General features: G+C 42.8%; 1 protein-coding gene across 3 annotated transcripts in view; it reads left to right on the top strand.

Moving 5' to 3' along the window:
• The window catches only part of LOC126259558 (neural cell adhesion molecule 2), a 623,716-nt gene that overhangs the window by 420,285 nt on the left and 179,149 nt on the right, over window positions 1-24,282 (top strand). For all 3 annotated transcript variants that reach the window (XM_049956450.1, XM_049956452.1, XM_049956451.1), the window contains exon 9: window positions 17,560-17,853. In XM_049956450.1, coding sequence (XP_049812407.1) covers window positions 17,560-17,853 — 294 coding nt within the window. The remainder of the gene's footprint in view (window positions 1-17,559; window positions 17,854-24,282) is intronic.

Genomic DNA, 24,282 nt, shown 5'->3' with positions numbered 1-24,282 from the left:
CTGAAATCAGCAAGGCGGCTGCTCTGTTAGCTTCTGTCACCCAGTTACAGCACAGAACCCGTGACGTCACGGAAACATCACCGTTTCGTCACGAGAACTCATAAATACCGCCGACTGAGTACACACGAATACCATTAAACGTCTCCAGTTCAGAACAGAATTCATGAAAAACATTAAGCGTGCAATGAAGCTAGTGTGCCGCATTTGGTGCTTTTCGTTTTTATAGTTGCTTATTACGAAAAAATGCAGATTAAGTCAAAGACCACATAAATTATCTCTTCAAAACGCGTCATTTTTAGTAGAGTTTCTTGCACTGAAAATGTCGGAAACTTTACGTCCGTAGTTTAACATGTTACCTACAGCTATTACCTTGGAGACAACTTATGGTGATATTTACGTTATTGATTACAAAAAGGATAGGAGATGCTGTCTGTGAACTTTAGAGGGAGTCGAGGCACCATGGTTCTGTATAGAACACACAAGCCGCACTCACTTAGCTCTTTGACAATCTGCCAATGGAAGTAAAACGTGTGACAGATAGCAAAAGTGTTGCTAATGTAAAGTTTTTGTTTTCTCCTTAACATTTATTTCCATCCAATAGAGTAATTCTTCATTATAAATAAGTAGTCAATTACAAACCATGAAGTTACAAATCACTAGGTATGTGGAACAACAATAACTGCGACGATACGTTTCTGTCGATGAAACCATGGAAAGCTGCGTCATAACGATTCATTAATGACGACTAGTTTCAGGACATTATAGTCAAATCTTCACATAACAAATTTTGACCTATAGAAGATACAATAACCATAATTAGAACAATCTTAACAAAACAGCAGACTGACATAACTCTGACTCACATGTGAGGTATACTGTCCATTCAATACATAATGTCCTTCGAAACTCCATAAGAGTAAATAATGAAAGTCTCCTATCCTCCAACACAAAACTGGCATCACCAAGTACGCAAGCGTCATGAATAAAGTAGGCAGAGAAAGACGTAGACCTAGAAACAAGAATCTGTTCTGTATTGATAATGAAACTGTAAAACCATCCTGTCTGTGTGTTTGAACACGATAAACTCCAAAACTACTAAACGAATTTTCATGGAATTTTCACAAGCAACTTAAACGTAGTTTGGGGGCAGCGTTTATGCTTTATTTCATCACAATCAAGTCATAAAAGAAATATATCGCGATTTAAAGTTTTATTTAAAACCGTAATGTTTTTATTTTTGTCTGTGTGAACACGCTTATCTCCAAAACTGCTAGACGAATTTTCAGGGGGTTGTCACAGTCAACTTCAGTGTGTCTTGGGGCAACATATGTGCTTTATTTCACCAGAATCGGAACTCGGAAGAAAAGAGATCATAATTTAAAGTTTTATGAAATCACTTGCTCAGCTTAGTAGTTCGGATGTTTGGGCATCACGGCGTAGTGTACCAAAGAACTAATAGGGTCGCCGTTAGAGAAGAACCAACAGATGGCGCTGTTACGTTTTTATAACTCAGTGACAAATGCATTTTTGGAAGTTTACGTCAGTCACAGAACTAACTGTCGCTATCTTATCTTTACGAATACAAACTAATAGCGAATTTGCTTGGGTAGGATATGTGGATTTACTGATATCACTTCATGCGTTAAAAACTGAAAAACGTTGCTTTGTTTTTTATTGGTATTCTTTATATTATTTGCTAGAAGAAACGAATTTATTAAATTTGCTTTGTGACTTAGGTACCTACCCCAAATATTTTGACTTCGTTTTGTTTACATACAAAAATTCATAGGAAACCGTGGAGTCTTTGTGAATAGACCAGAGCGGCTAAAAGACCGGTACTGCATTGTTTCAAGAATCTATTGAAGATCGTGAGAGACGAGATTTGTGCCCCGAAAACAACAGGCTTTCATTCGCTCTTGGGAAACTCCTTCCAAAAGCGAGGTCCAACGTAACTCTGGTGGAGATCGTCATACATTATCTCGCTCATCGGAACTCTTCGCTCACAGAGGCTTAAAGTTACGTCTCTTCAATGTAACATCACAGAAGCGGAAATTTTGACAGGAAGGGACGCAGGTGAACAAGATTTTATAATTTTTATAACCCGAATCCGGCTTATTCCTAAGACTGAACCATTTCACTTTAAACGTATTTAATTTCTAGTGAGCTCATATTACGCCATGACGTAAACAAAGCAAAAGGCCAGACACTGAGTGTTGCAGGCGTAGACCTTAGTGTCAACTGTTTTTTCACACAGCCCGCTCTAAGTGCCTCTCTCCCGTGTTAGAGAAGTAAATGAGCCCTTCATTTATGCCGAAATCATACTATTCAAGTGATGTATCGAGAGAAGCCTTGTAAGTCAAAAATAAATTCCAAACACAGCTATAAACAAACCGCGGGGCAATGGCGGTTTCATAGCTAGCAGTTCAATAAGAACCGGCACTCTAAAAGTGGAAACGCCTCAACACAAAAAAAGGTTACTGGAAATACGTAGGACGTCTTCTCAGGCAGCGATCACCTACGCTACTGTCACATAGACTGTCACATCCTAGAAAGACTGCACAGTGGTGTATGCGCTGGAATCAGGAGAAACGACATGGCGGGTCAACAGCCACCAAACGAACGCGAGAAGCAACCGTACAGTGCCAAACCAAACCGATGTAAAACGGGAGTAAGCAGTAGAAGATATGGATGGAACCCCTGTACAAACCAATAAACAAGATAACAGGTGTTCAAAAAAAAAAAAATGGTTCAAATGGCTCTGAGCCCTATGGGACTTAACATCTGAGGTCATCAGTCCCTTAGAACTTAGAACTATTTAAACCTAAGGACATCACACACATCCATGCCCGAGGCAGGATTCGAACCTGCGACCGTAGCAGTCTCGCGGTTCCAGACTGAAGCGCCTAGAACCGCTAGGCCACCCCGGCCTGCATAGCACGTGTTAACAGCGTTTCAAGTACTAAGCAGATATTAAATTAATCTGACACAGTATCATAAAAACACGACAAAAATCAAGCGTATTTTTCAGATATTTTGTCTCAAGACAAAAAACTCGCATATACAGTGTAGTCACAAACAGTTTGCAAAGCTTGTAATACTACTGCACGATAGGTTGTGCTGAGAAACACCTATTAAGAAAAAAAAATCGACACGTTTTGCCGTTTTCGAGTTAATTAGCATTGAAGTTAACTTGTCAGGTCGTCGCGCGCGTAATTCAAGCGGCCCCCTTGGCTACGCCGCTTGTGGCGGGGCGCTTGAATTTGCGGGCGCAAAGGCCTGATTGGCTGGCTTCAGTGTTAATTAACTGGGAAACGGCGCAAAATATCGAATTTTTTTCTGAGCAATTATTTCTCAGCACGACCTACCCTGTAACAAGCTTACAAGCTTTTCAGACTCTTTGTGATCACCCGCTACGCAGCCAAGTGATGACGTCAGTATGACAATCAGAATAAGTGTATGTGATCGTGGCAGGAACATCTCCTTTTACTTGGGCGACAGTCCTCAGTTTAAGATTCGAAGACGTTATACCAAATACAGCCTTTAAAAATACGCAACGGATGTATGAAATATCAGGTGGACTGACTTAGTGCAAGCAGGATGTAACGCATTACGATAAAGCGAGGAGATGATACGCTTGCGTAGCCAGAAATTATTTCTTTTTCTAGCGTCTTTGGTTCATATGCACAGATATAACGAATTATATTCATGTGTTTAGCTGCAGCGGCAGTCAGCGATTTGTGTTTGTCTACAGGGAAACTTTGTAGTCTATCCTCTCAACGGATTTTTCCAAACATTAATTCTCTTCTCTTTCGTGGTGATTTTTTCGAAAGTGATACGTATAAATTCCCCATGTACACTGATATTAAAATGTAGGATTTGCTCTGAATGGTGCAAAGTGTGTTTCTGTTGTGGTTCATTTAATTAATTTGTACGTTATTTCTCTTTTAAATTTAACAAGCATCGACAGATATCCACAGCTTTTTGCAAAAAAAGAAAGTTAATTGGTTTATTGATCAATAAATAAATTATATACGTATGAGTTTACATCCAAAACACAACTAATTATCAATGATTAACATGTTGTTTATAATAAAATGTATCGTTAATGTCAAGAGAGAAAAGTAATTTTCGCTTGTAGCTTCAGTAATGACAGATACACTGTACAATAACACGTTATATAACCTCTCATGCTCCGCAAAAACGGTAATACTAATTAAATTTGATTAAATATGCATTTATGATTTTATTTTCTCCCTAACCAATGAGAGTCGGCGTAGCGATTAGGCGCTTACTATTTGCATTCTGCCTTTAGCGTGTTCAGTAACAGTTTCATTTGAATACCTGCCACAATTCAATACGCCTCCTCTGTTTTATACTATGTATAAAACTCTTTCATTGCTGATTTTACGCCTTTGTTCGTAGCGTACTGCTTTTGTTTCAGTTATATGTACTATGGTACCACCTGAGTCTTATCGTAACGACTATGTCTGCTTGCCTTTGACTTACGACAATTCACTGTAAAACAGTTTTTTTTCTTTTTCTTTCTTTTAAGCGGTATATTCCTCAATCAGAAATATTCAGCTTCATACTATCTGTTCGTTCGTTAGCCGGCCGCTGTGGACGAGCGGTTCTAGGCGCTTCAGTCCGGAACCGCGCTACTACTACGGTCGTAGGTTCGAATCATGCCTCGGGTATGGATGTTTGTGATGTCCTTACGTTAGTTAGGTTTAAGAAAATCTAAGTCTAGGGGACGGATGACCTCAAATGTTAAGTCCCATAGTGCTTAGAGCCATTTGAACCATTTGGTCGTTTGTTTTTGTTTCTCTCTCATATTACGTGCTTGCATTTGAGTTTACGAACTTACGTACAGAACAAATTAATTCTGGCAGTATGGAACGAGCCATGATTTCAAAAGTTGTTCGATGGTTTTCGGCTGTGGTGAATATCCCTGTAACGATGAAATAGGCATACCATATGTATCGTAGTTAGATTCGCCATACGAACGTAAAAGACGTTTACATAATAGCCTCCTAGAAACAGAAATCTAAATTGAGGTAGTATCTAGAAGTATAAATGACGTGTATCTGAAATTACCACAGATTAGGTAAATGACAAAACACAGGTGTTTATGATTATTTGAAAAACGTCGTATTTAAAATGTTGCTTTCATTTACTCGTCTGTCCTACCAGAATCTGTGTTTCTTCTTCTACGGTTATGGATCAAAGGATACCTTTTCATTTCAGCTACGAAAATCGGTAGGTATCAACGTCGTGATCTTTTGATTTTTGGAACTACCAAGTATGTAAACTAAGTATCCAAACTGTTTAGACGAGAATATGTGCCGATTTTTTATTAGTCAAGTGAAAGTGCTCCCTCTGTCTGTAAACAGGTGAGCGGAAAAACATATTTATATCGGACGGACATGCAACTGCAGTCAACATTTTATTCATGGAAAAGCAACAATCTGAATTATTTCGAATCTCTGTCAATGTAAATCCGAACTATTTTTCCAAAAAATTTCAATGGTGCTTATTTTAATAAGCAATGCGAAACGCGTCTGTAACATAAGTTTATGTCACACTCCAACAATAAAGAGCAGTCTGAATTTGAAGACCGAATATTTGTGACTTGCTGCAGAAAAAAGAGTACAACAATAAATTTGTCATGTCTTCTATTTCAGTAAGCCTAGTTTTGTTCTAGACTGTACCTAGAGTTCATCAGCCTATAGTCAAGACAAGTCTTAAGTCACTCGGCGGAGGAATAACTTGCCGGTCGACAAGCGTGGAGGTATCTGAAACCAGCTAGCTCCACTCGGTGAGTAGGAACCTAAACCAGAAGAGTTAGTCCATTAAGAATCGGACCCTCCAAAGAGGAGCACCTTTGGCTACCTGCAGTTACAGAGAACCGCCAATCAGCGTGTACGGTTAATGATGCAGAGGCGGTGCCGCTGAAACATCCTTTCGGTGACTGATTCTGTACCCACAAATCGTCCAGAACCACCCATTCTCGATATCAGCCTCTTACCTTGTTGCCACTTGACACACGATACTAAGTATTTGTACTGACGAGGTAAGTCTGCCCGTGTTTTAGTGTTCACTTACGAGGACCCTTACACGTTTCCTCTACCACTTGTATCTATTGCCAACTAAGCCTGTTACCACCATAAAATGACTGGGTGGTCCACATGCATGTGTAGCGGTAAACGCGCGCTGTCTGTTCAGGGACGCCGTTATGGCACTAAAGCAACAATGGATACGGTAAAATTCAGACACCTCCGGCGACTGGCCCAGATCTATTATTCTCGTGTTGCTAAGCTTACCCTGCGTTTGCCGAGTCACTGCTTAAAAAGTATCCTTACCACATATCTTTACTATCGGCGCAAGCACGTCATCAATGTGCACAGGGTTCGGTCGTCCAAATACAGTAGTCTTGTCAGAAGTACCGTCCAGGCTCTCAACGACTACAGCGTACCACTGTACATGTAGCCAGACATGTCAGACCACTTTTATTATACTGGATGCTTGTATCAGAATGGCTCTGCTCGGCTGAAGGCCACTCTTAATGTAGTATCTCCCAATCAGTGGTTACTCTTAGAATCGCCGAAACAGTTTGTATGACATCACCTGAACTATGTTTCATATAGTTAAGTTTTCGCGTCATTAGCCTATTTGAGTTCTAACAAGGGAACCTCCCCATCGCACCCCCCTCAGATTTAGTTATAAGTTGGCACAGTGGATAGGCCTTGAAAAACTGAACACAGATCAATCGAGAAAACAGGAAGAAGTTACGTGGAACTATGAAAAAATAAGCAAAATATACAAACTGAGTAGTCCATGTGCATCATAGGCAACCTCAAGGGTAATGTGAACATGGGAGCGCCGTGATCCCGTGGTTAGCGTGAGCAGCTGCGGCACGAGAGGTCCTTGGTTCAAGTCTTCCCTCGGGTAAAAAATTTTTTTCATTATTTTCGCAAAGTTATGATCTGTCCGTTCGTTCATTGACGTCTCAGTTCACTGTAATAAGTTTAGTGCCTGTGTTTTGCGACCGCACCGCAAAACCGTGCGATTAGTAGACGAAAGGACGTGCTTCTCCAATGGGAACCGAAAACATTTGATCGCAAGGTCATAGGTCAACCGATTCCTCCACACGAAAACACTTCTGATATATTCTATACGACACTGGTGACGGCATGTGCGTCAAATGACAGGAGTATGTTGTCGACCACCTAACTTGTACACTTGGCGAATGGGTAAAAAGATTCTTCTACCTTGCCCGATTTAGGTTTTCTTGTGGATGTGATAATCACACCCAAAAAAGTGATGAAAACATAAAAATTTGTCACATAAACTGCAGCAAATGAATGCAACAGTTTCACAGTCGCACAGTTTTCCCTGTGCTCTGTCAAAACATATGTTTTTAACGTTTTCAAATTTTTCCGTGTGTAGACCGTCAAATCCTGCATATGTCCAAGCAAATCTGAACATGTCCTGGAATTTTGGGGAGCGAAGTTGATTATGTGTGAGTGCCTGAACTTTGATAATTGACACACGATCCCGTAAACAATACTGCTCTGTGTACCTGTGCAGCTTCACAAAATCATAGAATCTCTTCACAAAGTATTTCACTTGCCGAAAACCAAACACATCTAACGGTTGCACAAGAGGTGTACAACCTGGAGGAATGGTAATCACGTCTACTCCCACACTAAAATTGTACAATGCCTGATCCTTCTGTCCTGTATAGCTGTCAATGAGTAAGGCAAAATCTTTGTCCGCGTAAGGAGCAATCACACGCCCATTAAAGTCTTTCACTAGTCTTTTCTCCATTTTTCCTGACGCACTGCAATTCACAATGACACTCGGCGTTTGCGTAACTACCCTATTCACCTGTTGCTGAACTTGCGGTCCAAATATACCATTTTTTTCCTGCAAACATAAGTAAAATGTAGGTAAAAGACATCCTGCTTTGTTCAGAGCATATTGTATGGTATAACTATGTGAAGTGGCATGCAGCTGGTCTACAGTACATTCCGTGTCGCCTTCTCCAACTAACGATAACGTGCGGGTCGATTTCATTTCATAGTTAAAACCGGACTGATCTGTGTTGATAATATATGCGTCTTCATATTGTTGGAATCTCACGTTAGTTTCTGTAACAAATGTCTTGGAACACTCTAAAAGTTCTTCCAGTTTATTCGCGTAGTTCTTGCTTACATATTTCGTAATTTTCCTGCTCGTAATTTTGTATTTTCTTTTGAACGTGACAAGCCAATGAGATGAAGCCTTGAAGTCCAGGCCGATTTGTTTAGCGTAATTCAATCCCCAAATCTGTAGGTCTGCATCATGAACTGCACTTAATTCATTTCTGGCTTTAATAAATTGTCGGTATACATGGTTTTCTAGTTCAATGAACTTCTGTCTTCGGGTTCCACCTCGTTCCACGACTTCTTTGCAATATTTAATTGTGCTTTTTTCCTCCATCCCTTTAAATTTCTTAAATTTATTTGTTACTTCACTCCATAATCTATATTTGCGTCTTTTAATTGGTTTGGATAGTAACCTGTATTGGAGCATTTCCTTCATGTAACCCAAAGAAATACCATCAGATTGAAGTCGCAGTATGTCCTCTTCGTGTTCTTCGTACGGATCGTCAACAATCTCATCATCTGGTACATACAGCCCCGCAGCAATCAGCAAGGTATCGTCATCACCACACTTACTGTTTATCAACAAATGTAGGAAATAATCATACAAATGTTCGACAATCGTTCGATCCCTCAAGGAACTTTCCGATTCCTTACAGTTCGGAAAATATTCATTGACCTTGTTATTGAAGCCGCGAGCTATATTTGCTGGATTCAAATTGCCCACGGAATACAACTCACGTATTTAATGCACTCTCGTCCAACGTAGCGAACAGTCAACTGCCAGCCAGGGAGCCTCGTTAGCAGGAATACTCTCTCTTCCGTGCGCTGTAGTCGACTGACGTCGTGTGTTTCGATGTTTGTTTAGGTGTAGCGTCCCCATACTACGGCGCAGTTACCTCGCATCGGACGGACGGACGGGCAGATAATAATTGTCTGAAAATAAAAATTTAAAAATTTTACTTGAGGTAAGACTTGAACCATGGACCTCTCGCTCCGCACCTGGTCACGCTACCCACTGGACCACGGCGCTCCTCTTGTTTACAATATCCTTGATGTTACCTATCTTGCACATGGACTACTCAGTTTGTATATTTTGCTTATTTTTCATAGTTCCACATAGCTTCTTCCTGTTTTCTCGATTGATCTGTGTTCAGTTTTTCAAGGCCTATCCACTGTGCCAACTTAGGTGCGATGGGGAGGTTCCCTTGTAAGAAGTGTACTAAGTGGCATCGTAATAGAACTCCATCAGCCATCACACATTCCTCGCTGACGGACTTCTACGAAGGATATAGTTGTAGAACCTGCTTAACATGTATATGTTTGATTTAGATCAGTAGCGGTGCCCAAGCAAAAGTTACATAATGTGAGACAATATCGCGTAAATATAGGGAAACACGACGGGCACTTGCATTCTTGTAATCGTTCAGTAGCTAATGATTCGTACTACGAAAGAAAAATGATTATCAACAGCTACGTCGTGTCCCGCACAGAAATATGCACCTGCAAAAAGTTCTGCTCGTTTGATAGCCAATTTCATATTCTTACCTGGATCTTATGCAGCGTGTATTATTGAAAGGCTTTTACTCACCGAATATTTCTTTTCCAGTGGCTTACCACAGAGTAGCTTTATGAGGAGAATGGTAGCCTATCAAACTCGTAGACACACTAGTTAACGGGATCTTTCATCTTTCACATTGCACTATGTTTTCTTCTTGAGTTCCCTAGTGTTCCAAATTTCTGTTGGGTCCAATTCTTCGTGTATTGGAACCTCATGACTTTTAAATTAATTTCTTCTTTTCTTTTACCTCTATTCGCAACGCTTTTTGCAGACGGTATCCACATATGCTGCAATGTACCTAAAAAACTACATCATGGTAACACACATAGATCAACAGATACGACGTCATAAACACTGAGACGCATGAAAAACTGGAGCGTAATACATGTTGTATGAATTTATTACTTATTTGCCAATAACTTCGTTCAGAACGTATTTCTCTGACAATAATCACATATGCTGCTGAATGTACTTACACAAATATATCTTTTCACGACAAGTAGTTCAGGACACGTCATAAACACTGAGATGCGTGAGAAACTGTCGCATCATGCATGGAGTTTTAATGGCGTTCTTCAGAACTTTCAACTGCGAAGCTCGAATGGTTTTAGGCGAAACCAATAGCCGTCTATAGAGCTATGAGGAGGCATTGCCAAAGAGATATTTGCAAAATCTTGTTGTGTATACGCGAAGCAGCTGCATATAGAAATACTGAGTTTCTTACTTAGGATACTGCACTTATATATTTGAACATTATGCACATTTCTTTTTACGACTACTTCATAATTTCAAAGGTGTTGTCACAAATACAAGGAAATGAAATTTTTTCGATATTACAGTACAAACATTTTTTTGTTTTCATTCCTAATAGAAAATGGGCAAAATGAATATCAAGGCAATGCCGGGTTTCTGAGCTGGAGTAAATTTATGAACTATGAATACTAGCAGTCCCAAGCCCTGAAGTAAGTCACCGTCAGTGCAGGGCTGCAGTAGTAATGCTTCTCATGAACTCAAGTGCTTCGGCCGTCCTAAGTGAGGCAGTTGTTTATACACTAGAGTCGTATTTCGAAGCTTCATACCTTTGCTAGTATTTCCCAATATTGGTTTTCGTTGCTTCCTCAAATCGCTCGAGATAAATGTCGGAATATTTTTGTTAGACGTAAACTTCTCATTTCCTATCATATCCTTCCAAACCGAGGCTTGAATGCCGTTTTTAATGATCTTGTCGTAGGCGAAACGATAAACTCCGAAGTTACCTAATTCTGTATAGTGCTGGTCTGAAACGTAGTCCAGGCGTAAACAGATGTACAGAAAAGACTACTTCTGTCACTGTAGAAGTGTAAATGTTTGTTCGCTACCAGTTCATATAAGATAATATTCTATAATGTTTGTAATAATTAGCACAGTTTATAAAATAAATGACAGTTACCTGACTCACGAAAGGTGTCGTGACATGAACACACAACTCTTCTTGACTGTACGAGGTATGATCAAAAAGTAATAGGAATTCTTCAATTTCGCGGGCCTTATAACAAAAAAAAATTGTTGGTTCACATGTTCCTGATGTATGTTAGCATTTTCAGCCGTTTTGAATATTTAGTTTATTGTCGACAGACGAAAAGATACACTACTGGCCATTAAAATTGCTAAACCAAGAAGAAATGCAGATGATAAACAGGTATTCATTGGGCAAATATATTATACTAGAACTGATATGTGATTACATATTCACGCAATTTGGGTGCATAGATCCTGAGAAATCAGTACCCAGAACAACCACCTCTGGCCGTAATAACGGCCGTCATACGCCTGGGCATTGAGTCAAACAGAGCTTGGATGGCGTCTACAGGTACAGCTGCCCATGCAGCTTCAACACGATACCACAGTTCATCAGTAGTAGTGCCTGGCGTATTGTGACGAGCCAGTTGCTCGGCCACCATTGATCAGACGTTTTCAATTGGTGAGCGATCTGGAGATGTGCTGGCCAGGGCAGCTGTCGACCATTTTCTGTATCCAGAAAGGCCCGTACAGGACCTACAACGTGCGGTCGTGCATTATCCTGCTGAAATGTAGGTTTTCGCAGGGATCGAATGAAGGGTAGAGCCACGGGTCGTAACACATCTGAATTTTAACGTCCACTGTTCAAAGAGCCGTCAATGCGAACAAAAGGTGACCGAGACGTGTAACCAATGACACCTCATACCATCACGCCGGGTGATACGCCAGTGTAGCGATGACGAATACACGCTTCCAATGTGCGTTCACCGCAACGTCGCCAAACACGGATGCGACCATCATGATGCTGTAAACAGAACTTGGATTTATCCGAAAATATGACTTCTGCCATTGGTGCACACAGGTTCGTCGTTGAGTACACCATCTCAGGTGCTCTTGTCTGTGATGCAGCGTCAAGGGTAACCGCAGCCATGGTCTCCGAGCTGATAGTCCATGCTGCTGCAGACATCGTCAAACTGTTGGTGCAGATGGTTGTTGTCTTGCATGAAATCGGTTGGAAACTTTCCTCATGTCACCAAGTTGTAGGTGTCGCCACCGGCGCCAACCTTGTGTGATTGCTCTGTAAAGGTAATCATTTGCATATCACAGCATGTTCTTTCTGTCGGTTAAGTTTCGCGTCTGTAGCACGTCATCTTCGTGGTATAGCGATTTTAATGGCCAGTAGTTTAATACATGTTTTCGATTACTTGGTGAATTTTTGCTTTCGAAAAAGGTGGATCATAGAATATGCACTAAAATTTGCTTGAATAATGGAATAAAGTGCAGCACCGCATTCTAAATGTTGCCGGTGGCTTTTGGTTAATCTAATATGAGCAAGGAAAAAGTTTACGATTGGTATAAGGTTTCAATGTCGGTCGTGAAGACGTTGAAGATGACAATCGCTTTGGACTCTGTAGCAGGTCAATTACTGATGACAATGTGGAAGAAGTAAAGAAAATGATTCTGAAAAATCCCTAAATCACCATGAGAGCTTGCTGATGAAGTCGTCATATCCTTCGGCTCATTCCAACCAATATTTTCGAATGGTTTGGGCATAGAACGTATAGCAATAAAGTTTACTTCCAAAATGTTTGATTTCAACCAAGAACGCCGTCGCGTAGACATTGCTCATGAATTGATCAGTGAAGTCGACCACGATCCAGAACTTCTAAAGAAGATTATAACGGGTGTCAAAATTTGGTTCTATGGGTATGACGATGAAACCGAGACCCAGTCGTCTCAATTAAAAACTGCCAGAAGATCCAAAACCAAAAAATTTCGACAAGTTCCATCACATCTGAAGATACTTCTCGCTGTTTTCTTCAGTTACAATGGGATAGTCCATCCTGAGTAGCTGCTTTATTGTCGTACGTTCAATAAGGAATACTACCTGGAAGTAATGCGCTTTTTGCGTGAAGAAATTTGAAGAAAATGATCATAAGGGTGACAAAGCCACTCTTGGAGGTTGCATCACGTTAATGGTCCCGCTCACTCCTCAATGCTTGTTCGTAATCTTTTTACAAAAATCAAAACCGTTGTACTGTCTCAGCCACCGTATTCACCGGTCATGACCCCCTGCGACTTTTTTGTATTCCAGAGGCTAAGGGAACCGTGAAAGGACATAGTTTTTCCACCACTGATGAGATAAAAACAGAATCGCTGAAGGAGCTGAGTACCATAACGAAAAGTGAGTTTCAAAGAGCTTCCAATACTGGAAATAGCTCTGACACTAATGTATTATATCTGAGGTTGATTACTTCGAACAAAGTTGATGTTGATAAATAAGTAGAGATTCTATAAGAAAAACAAAAATTCCCATTACTTTTCGATCACATCTCGTAAGTTGCCTTTATTTCTGTTAGAGATCAGATGATTCTTGACACGTTGTTCTGAGTCGCGCTGGTTACCGTGGTAACAGGCAGCATATCGGCGGTCCGGTGATTGCTGCTGCGTGCTCTCAGCAGCATCAGTTACCATGGTGATCGTACTCTTCCTGCCAACAGCATACACTACAGTTAGCACAGTTTGCCACAAATATGAAAATGCTGTGTTGGAAGAAAGCAACTATGTCTTGTAATACGACAAATTCTTTTCTCTGAAATTGGTTTTCCACGTAACGGCAAATCTAGAATTATTTTATAACATCTGCAAAATTTAAATTACTCCACAGCTTGCGACGTATTATTTCCATAGCTGTAGATATGAAGATTCGGAGGAGAATTAGCTCGATTTGGAATTTATCTGGGGTAGGGATTTTATGTAGTTTTGAATCTGGTGGACGACCGCGACTTGGGGATGTCTCGTTGGTTGTCACTGACCCAAGAACCGCTACCCCTCAACGGGCTACCGGTGCTCTCTTTCATCCGCCGTCGATGGGTTTCCTTAATCTGGACGAAACGAGCAGTAATGCAGGTTTACAATGCATGCTGACTATAAAGGTACAAAACTGCAATGCCCGCTTGAAGGCTAGAAATTTTCCATTGCGTCAGGTTATCTCAAATTACCATTTAGATGGATGGCAGAGACATGTTATTAACACCAGCAAGTGTATTGTCAAGTATAAAACCTATCTTAAGTCAAAACCCGTCCCTTAGGCTCCTGAAATTTGATTGACTAAAATGACTGAATTCACAGTTCCGGAAGGCACGAATAGCGCGCAAAATTTGACTGTGGGTGGGCTGTCGTCATAGTTGTGGAGGCAGGCCATGGACTGCCTAAGGAAGGCGTTATGTGTAAAGTGTTACGTATTTATTTCAGGAAGTAGTGAGTCACTGTGTTCGATAATATTCTCCTTCTTCTCTGGTGAGGACTTAGCAGACAAAGTGTTGATAAGAAACTCTTGTTCGGAAATGCTAGTCTAGTACCCCATACAGGGGTTGAACAGAAATGTGCAAATTCTGCTGGAAATGCATGCCTGAACGTAAACGAAGATGCTAGCGATGCCTGCAGGTTGCGCTGTTGTGTCTGACCACGAACGGCATCAGTGAAATATCCGCAAGTGTCAGTCGTGTTCAGAACAGTAGTTGCGAGTAAGTGTTTAGTGTTTCATAAGGTACCGTATCGAAATTCAAACCGCATACAGGGAAAACTTCACCCGCTAAGTCATAACTTTTAACCGTGACAGAATGCCACTGAAGATTATTGTCCGGAAACCACACAGCAATGGAAAAAAGTCGCTGGGTCGGATGTGTCTTGTTTCACACTGTTTCCACCCTCTGGCCGAGTTTACGTCCTTAGGATGAAACATGGCGTTGCTTCGGTGATGACTTGCACAGCAATATCGTGGTATTCCACGGGCCCCGTGGTTATTGTGGAAGGCCGCATTACTACCAAGGATTATGTGACGATTTTGGCTGATCAGGTCCACCCGATGGTAAAAGATTAGTTTTTCAAAGATGATACTGCGTTGCAAGACGACAGGAGCTCTGTTCACATACGCATCATCCAGAATTGATTTTCTAAGCACGATGAATTTTTCAATCTCCCCTGGCGACCACAGACAACCACATTTCAGTATTATTGAGCCTTTGTGTTGTACTTTGCAGTGAAGGCTGCGTGGTCGCTATCGACTTCCATCTTTAGTATGTGAACATGTCACTATTGTGCATGAAGAATGGTACACGATTCTCTTAGAGAACCATACAGGACCGTAATTAATTCATTCCGAGACGACTGCAAGTTGTTTCGAATGCCAACGGTTTTCAGATACCGTATTAGACAGGTAAAGTGTAGCGTTTTTGCTGTACTAATATTTTTTCCACCCTCGTATATTAACGTCACCTATGCCGATAATTCTCTACATAACTTTCAATACCTCACTAGGATAGTGATTTGTTTCACGTCCTTTGCTACCGGACGGTTACCTAAAAGTCGTACCCGCATTATTAATTGACTGAAATCCATCTGGTGATGGAGGTTTAAGTCTCCAAAAATGGCACTGGAAATAAAAATAAATTGTATTTATTTACAGTAATTTCGAGTTTCATTTTACTCATATTCATGACATGTTCTACTTTTGTCTGTCTTTAACTGTACTGCTGCCGCCTGATCCGCTACCACTACAGGTGTCGACAGTGTCGCTAGTACGGTGGGTGAAGTCTCTTGCTTCCTAAGCTCATTGCCACCCACACTCTCGTCGCTGCAAGAACTATTTGTGCAGAACTCTAAGTATTATTTCTGAATAGTTGTTAAGATCGTTCCAGAAGTTAGCAACAACTCAGCTTCCCAACGTATTGCACGACTTGGACGTAGCCATACAACTAAATACCCAAGACAATTTGAAAATAATCATACGCCGAAAAAATGTAACTTACACAAACTTTCTACACTGAAGAGCCAAAGAAACTGGTACAGCAGCCTAATATTATGTAGGGCACCCGGAGCAAGCAGAAGTGCCACAACACGGACTGAAATAGACTCGACTAATGTCTGAAGTGATGTTGGAGGGAATTAACACCAGATATCCTGCAGGGCTTTCCATAAATCCCTAAGAGTAATGAGGCAGTGGAGATCTCTTCTGAACAGCACGTTGCAAGGCATGCCAGATATGCGCAATAATGTTCATGTTGGGGAGTTTGGTGGCCATCGGGAGTGTTTAAACTCAGAAGAGTGTTCCTGGAGCCACTCTGTAGCAATTCTGCACTTGTGGGGTGTTGTGTTGTTCTGCAGGGAGTGTCCAAGTCCGTGGGAATGCACAATGGACATGAATAGATGCAGGTGATCAGGCAGGATGCTTACGTACGTGTCACCTGTAAGAGTCGTATCCAGACGTACCGGGGATCCCATATCACTCCAAATGCACACGACCCACACTATTACAGAGCCTCCACCAGCTTCAACAGACCCGTGCTGACATGCAGGGTCCATGGGTCCATAAGGTTGTCTCCATACCCGTACACGTCCATCCATTCGATAGAATTTGGAACGAGACTCGCCCGAACAGGCAGCATGTTTCCAGTCATCAACCGTCCAATGTCGGTGTTGACGGGCCCGGACGAAGCGTAAAGTTTTGTGTCGTATAGTCATCAATAGTACACGAGTGGGCCTTCGGCTCAGAAAGCCCATATGGACGATATTTCGTTGACTTGTTCGCATGTTGACACTTTTTGATGGCCCAGCATTGAAATCTAAAAATGGTTCAAATGGCTCTAAGGACTATGGAACTCAACATCTGAAGCCATCAGTCCGCTAGACTTAGAACTACTTAAACCTAACCTAAGGACATCACACACATCCATGCCCGAGGCAGGATTCGAATCTGCGACCGTAGCAGCCGCGGGGTTCCGGACTGAAGCGCCTATAACCGCTCGGCCACAGCGGCCGGCCATTTAAATCTGCAGCAATTTGCGGAAGGGTTTCACTGCTGTCACGACGAACGATGATTCTCTTCAATCGTCGTTGGTCCCGTTCTTGCAGGATCTTCTTCCGGCTCCATCGATGTCGGAGAATTGATGTTTTACCGGATTCCTGATATTCACGGTACTCTCGTGAAATGGTCGTACTGGAAAATCCCCACTTCATCGCTACCCCCGAGATGCTTCGTCCCATCGCTCATGTGCTGACTATATCACCACGGTCAAGCTCACTTAAATCCTGATAACCTGCCATTGTTGCAGCAGTCACCGATCCACCATCTGCGCCAGACACTTGTTGCCTGTTAATATACGTCTGTATTTTAATGCGCATGCCTATACCAGTTTCTTTGGCGTTCAATGTATATTGTAGAACATATTCATGAAATCTTAGTGATAATTGATGCCTTTTTTATTTTAATGCATACGAGGCTGCTCTCTGGTAATTACTTGATGGCCTACAGAGATATGACTGTAATGCAAGACTCGTTGTGGTTTTTTGGGGCAGACGCGCCGACGTGCCGCGACGAGCGCGAGCAGCTGCTGGGCGCGCTGAAGCATGAGACGGTGGCGCTGCGCTGCGAGGTGGACGCCAGCCCGGCGCCGCTCGCCTTCCACTGGACCTTCAACAACTCGGGCGAGCTGGCCGAGGTGCCGCCGGCGCGCTACACCAGCCTCGGCGCCATCTCCTCCCTCAACTACACCCCCGTCTCCGATATGGACTACGGCACGCTTGCCTGCTGGGCCACCAACGCGGTCGGCAACCAGCGGGCGCCGTGCGTCTTCCAGGTAGTGGCCGCAGGTAAACGAGACCTCCCAAGCCGCCAACGGGCCGCACCGCCTTGCCTCGCCTGCACTGTGCGGCAGCGCTTTGCATCAGCCTGTCACTGCTGCACCGCTGCACAAGCGCGTGCCAACCTGGCACATGTCTGTGATTTCATTGGGTTGTTTTGGGGAAGGAGAGGTCATCGGTCTCATCGGATTAGGGAAGGATGGGGAAGGAAGTCGGCCGTGCCCTTTCAAAGGAACCATCCCGGAATTTGCCTGGAGCGATTTAGGGAAATCACGGAAAACCTAAATCAGGATGGCCGGACGCGGGATTGAACCGTCGTCCTCCCGAATGCGTCTGTGATTTCAAAATTTCTATAGGTGGTTTCGTCGTCCACCCATACATCCCACTCCAGGACGGTACCAGAAGATACAAATATTTGCTGTAGATACCGGTGTAACTTAAATGAGTTCAGAGGACGACGTAAAAGTTCCATGGTTTGCTGCTATAATAAATATTTCCAAGAGACTAGTTACGGTCAAACGAGTATCACCAAGACAGATCAACACTGCATCGAGTTGAATGACGGTTTCTTACAAGGCAAACTCCCCATTGCACCCCCTTCAGATTTAGTGGTTCCCATTCGAAAGATACTTTCTTTTGGCTGCTAATAGAGTAGTTGTGCAGAACCAACTGCCATTATAAATTCCCTCCTTACACCTAGCTGTTGCAAACGGAAGTCACACCATAACACAGACATAATTTGAATAAGGCGAACAGCAGGAAAAAACGAAAGAAATTTGGCACGAGGGAGATTTGAACACCGCTCGTCCGCACGGTATCCCAACACTATCATCATATTTTTTTTCTTTTAAATTGCCTTTGTTCGGGGCGGACGTGTCATGACTTCAGTTCGAGATCACCGTTGATCCATTGACTCAATTTTTTTACTGCAGAGGGCACTTGATCCTATGACCGAACATGCTGAGCTACTGTGCCAGTTCCAATTAACCACGACGCCATTTCTTTTCACGGCTGCACTGTATTGCACTTCCGTTCTTGGACCATTCAATGTTTCTATTTTGATTTTTTTCACAGTCCAGTTCACATTCTTCCAGTTATCATGCTCGGCCACAGCGGCCTGTCCCGAGCGGTTCTAGGCGCTTCAGTGCGGAACCGCGCCGATGCTACGGTCGCAGGTTCGAATCCTGCCTCGGGCATGGATGTGTGTGATGTCCTTAGCTTAGTTAGGTTTACGCAGTTCTATGTCTAGGGGACTGATGACCTCAGATGTTATGTCCCATCATAGTGCTTAGAGTCATTTCAACCATTTTAGAACCGCTCGGCCACAGTGGCCGGCAGGTGACTCCATCAGATATTTTCTGTGGAACTGGAAAAACAGCGGAAAGTAATCACAGACTAATTAGTCACACGCATTTTAAATAGTGTCACCCTAATAAAAATATACCATCGCGTCCTCGGACAAGATACTCGAAGAGAGGTGAAAACCATACTGTAATAATTACAGGTCAGTTTGAAATTTTTATCTAAGCTTTTACTGGCTGTTTATGTATTTATGCACCAACAAATTATCTGCATGCCCTTCACAGAATCGTGAGCGTTTTTACACGCTCTCCGTTAAAAAAAAAATGGCTCTGAGCACTATGGGACGCAACTGCTGAGGTCATTAGTCCCCTAGAACTTAGAACTAGTTAAACCTAACTAACCTAAGGACATCACAAACATCCATGCCCGAGGCAGGATTCGAACCTGCGACCGTAGCGGTCTTGCTGTTCCAGACTGCAGCGCCTTTAACCGCACGGCCACTTCGGCCGGCTCTCCGTTAAAAAAGTTGAGAATTTATAAGATGGTACTGTCCGTATTACCGTTTCGTGATATATTTAGTGTTTCAGCTGAAAGACTCTGTGTGGAATTTTGATTGACAAAGTTTAACTTTCATGCTATTTGCATGTTGCCTTCGTAGTTCTGCAATTTTAAGTACCAGTACTGCATTAACTGCGGAATTTAGTTCGTTGGTCCTCGTACCTGTGATACAAGCGTTCGCAGTCAGTAAACAGTAGTGTGCGTTTTAGATACTGCCGTTTAATGCTTCCCATTTCTTGAGCCTTATGCCGTATAAGCACATTACCTGTCCGCCTGCTTAGCTGGGTGGTAGCGTGCTCGCCTCCCATGCAAGCGGCCCCGGGTTCGATTCCCGACCGCGTTGGAGATTTTCTTCGCCCGGAGACTGGGTGTTGTGTTGTCCTCATTATCAATTCATCCTCATCGCCGGCGTGCAACTCGCCAATGTGGCGTAGAAAAAGAAGACTCGCACTTGGCGGCCAAACTTCCCCGAAAGGGGCCTCCCGGCCAACGATACCATACGCTCATTTCTATCTGATTACCAAGGAGTGTAAAAACGAATGAATAGCCATTCTAGTGGGCGGTTTAAAATTATCATTTAACGTGAAAGCCTTGCATCAGCTTTCCGATTTCAGAAAGTTCTAGTTGCTGTATAATGAGACGTTCCTACCGTTTCCACGTATGTTAAGCATTGTCGTAATGCCAAAAGATAACTTGTCTTGTACATTCGCTGTTTTCGACTCATACTGTAAATCACTCTTTGCCTGATAACGAGTAAATTTGGAGGTATAAACAACCATCTTGGCCTCTAGCTAGTGCTCGTGACTTTACGGTCGTGAAGAAACTTCCTTTTCATGATCCTTTTTATAAAGTAAACTGAACGTATAGAAATCGAACCTTAAAGAACAATCAACGAAAAGGGAATGGAAATTACACTTCAATTGACACATCGAATATTATCTACGTAATCTGTTTAATTCCACTTAATATTCTGCCATCAAGTGCGACGTTTGTTGGTTGATTCCGGGAAGGGGACCAAACAGCGAGATCATCGGTCCCATCGGATCAGGGAATGTTGGGGAAGGAGGTCGGCAGTGCCCTTTTGAAGGATCCATCCAGGTATTTTCCCGAAGCGATTAAGGGAAATTACGAAAAAGATAAATCAGGCTGGTCGGATGCGGATTTGAACCATTATCCTCAAGAATACAAGTCCAGTGTGCTAACCACTGCAACACCTCGCTCAGTTAAGTGCGACGCAAACACAGCGTTTTTGATTCCTATAAATGTATTTAACGAAAGAGGAGAGTATCGAAAGCCTAAGGGAATATAGTAATATGTGTGCGAAATAATAACATTTTATCATACTATTGACTACAGATCGGAAATGATTTTACTGCCCACAATTCACCAAAATCTAGTTTAAGCCTTTAGTCATTATGAGATCATCTCGACCAAACCTATCACAGAGTTAGTTTTAATGAAATATACCATGTGTAATGTGCAGGTGACTTCAGATAATGGTTTACTTGTGAACATTGGAAAGGTATTTTTGTAACCGCCCTTTCTCGTGAATGTACTAAATTTCATTTGTATTTTGCTGATAAATCCCCGCTCGGGATCTGACCTATAAATCGTTGGATTTATCTGGCCCTTCCATCATAAATAGCTCCATACGTATCTTCTTCTTCTTCTTCTTCTTCTTCCTCTTCTGCTTGTGCCTTTTCCCTGCGGTTACGCAGGGTCGGCATGGTTAATCGGATTTGGCAAGGTTAATTTAAGGGGTGGCCGGTTGCCCTTCTTGCTGCCACCCAGTACCCCCCCCCCCCCCGGAACAAAATGAGTGCACCCCAATTGTCTGCGTCTAGTGTAATCCATGAAATAATGCGAATGTGTTCAGAAATATGGGAACCGTGTATCAGAGGCGGGACATGGGGATCAGCCCAGTATTCACCAAATGGCATGTGGAAAACCGAAGAAAAACCACATCCAGCTGGCCGGCACACGGGCCAGGAGGATTCGATCTGGGGCTGGCGCGCCTATCCGAGTCCAGGAAGCAGTGCATTACCGCTGTCGGCTAACCTGGCGGGTAAATCACTCCATATGTATTTCGTAGATATTTGGTAGTTGTGATTGATTTTGTTGACTGGACGCTGATCGTACACTGCCTGACAGCAAAAGTGTAGTATCAACATGACACGGTCGAATGTCAATGTTGCCTCACACACACACTCACCATCGGTGCTTGTATAAATGTTTACAGCCGCGCAGGGTCGCCGCGTGGTCTAAGGCGCCTTCCCACGTTTCACGAGGCCCACTACCGTCAGAGGTTCGAGTTCTCTCTCGGGCGTGGGTGCATGCTTTGCCCTTAGCGTAAGTTAGTTTAAGTTAGATTAAGTAGGCAGTAAGCCTAGGAACCGCTGACCTCAGCAGTCTGGTCCCATAGGAACTTACCTCCACAACCACCACCATAAATATTTAGCTTCAAAATTTCACGTGATACGTAGAAGGGCCACCAGAGTGCATTAGTCCTGTTTGTGTTTAGTGTTATACAAGGGGGTGAACAGCATCAGATGTTGAGTGATCACTGTGAAGAACATGGAGATGGTACCTACTCCTGTAAGACAGCGCCATCAACATTTGACAGAGTGAAAAGGGGCCTTATTGTGGGTCTACATTTGGCCAGTGGTCGAATCGTGCAGTGTCGAGATTTATGGAGTATTTTAATGTGTTAGCGGCTCAGTGTTACACAGCTTGTGAACGTACTCGACTTTGCAGTCAATCACGATCGACCATCAAAAGTGAGTCTCGTAGTATTGTGTGTCAGGCTTATCGGAACCCCTTCGCATGTGTGACTACCATCCGAGAACGAGTACTGGACTTCCTGATACATACCGTGCCAACACTCACCGTTGGTATCAGACAAGCAGCCACTGGACCATGGAATTACCATCCCATCCGTATGCTGCCTTTAACACCACAATACAAACGGCTGTGCGGTAGCGTTCTTGCTTCCCACGCCCGGGTTCCCGGGTTCGATTCCCGGCGGTGTCAGGGATTTTCTCTGCCTCGTGATGACTGGGTGTTGTGTGATGTCCTTCGGTTAGTTAGGTTTAAGTAGTTCTAAGTTCTAGGGGACTGATGACCATAGATGTTAAGTTCCACAGTGCTCAGAGCCATACAAACGGCTGTGTTTGGAATGGTGCCTTGAACAGGAAGCACGGACGCCTAATGAATGGCATCGCATTGTGTCGCATTGTGTTCAGCGACGAATTGCTGTTCTGCACCATCCAGGATGACCATGATCGGCGAGTATGGTGGTGACCTGAGAAGAATATCACATTCTGGAGAGGCACCGCGGAGTCACTCCTGGGGTCATTATGTGGGGAGCTGTAGGATACGACTTCAGATCACGGCGAATGGTGATTTATGGAAGTCTGATGGCATAAAAGCGCGTCACAGACATCCTGTGTCACCACTGTGTTGCTTTACATGCGATATCATCGTGGTGCTAGTTTTCAGAAGAACAAAGCACGTCTCTATGAACTGTCTGGCGATGTTTAGGTACTAGCGTTGCCAGCAAGATCCCCAGTTCTGTCCCGAAAAGAACATGTGTGGAACTACCTTTCACTCAACTCACTCGCAATGTCTATACTCAGTTTATCAAGGACCAGTTACAAAAGTTGTGGGTCAGCTTGCTTTTGAAAAGGAAATAACGGGTTTATTACACACTTCCAGGTCGAATTAGTGCATGCACCCATGCCATATGGGGTCCTACGTAGTGGACTCATATAGCCAAGTTCCTTGTAAATTTGATCCGGTTTTGCTATCATCGGAGTAACGTTACATACACTCACAACTCATGAAGATTCATTTGGTTTCCTCCTCTCCTTCTGCGCGCTTCATAAACTTTTCAGTCTTTCATAATCAAACGATGAGTTTATACTTCTTTAAGAACATAACACTATCTTCGTTTCGGCTGCCATGATTTACTCCGATCGCTGATCGTTTTTCAGTCTTACAGCGTCTCGCATCTATTTGCTAACAACGCACAGTCCCTGTGTGTAATTGCTTTCTGTCCAATTGATATGCATTTAGTGCATCGCTAATTCATTCAGCGTCTGCTCTAGTAAGGTTTCGAACGCTAGAACAACAGTAGAGTTGATTGTGATTTTCCAGGACCCTCCGAAGAAAATAAAGTGTGCTATTTGTCTTTCCTGCTAAGATTTCAATTAGTGATACAGTTTCATACCACTTCGTAGTATTTCCCAGTTAATTTAAACAAAAAAAGCTTAAGAAGGTTTCCAGCGACTTCATAATCGGATGCTATCGTTATACAGGGTGTTACAAAAAGGTACGGCCAAACTTTCAGGAAACATTCCTCACACACAAAGAAAGAAAATATGTTATGTGGACATGTATCCGGAAACGCTTACTTTCCATGTTAGAGCTCATTTTATTACTTCTCTTCAAATTACATTAATCATGGAATGGAAACACACAGCAACAGAACGTACCAGCGTGACTTCAAACACTTTGTTACAGGAAATGTTCAAAAGATCCTCCGTTAGCGAGGATACATGCATCCACCCTCCGTCGCAT

Source organism: Schistocerca nitens, chromosome 5, assembly GCF_023898315.1.
Source record: "Schistocerca nitens isolate TAMUIC-IGC-003100 chromosome 5, iqSchNite1.1, whole genome shotgun sequence".
Taxonomy (NCBI): Eukaryota; Metazoa; Arthropoda; class Insecta; order Orthoptera; family Acrididae; genus Schistocerca; species Schistocerca nitens.
This window is presented reverse-complemented; position numbering and strand designations above follow the sequence as displayed.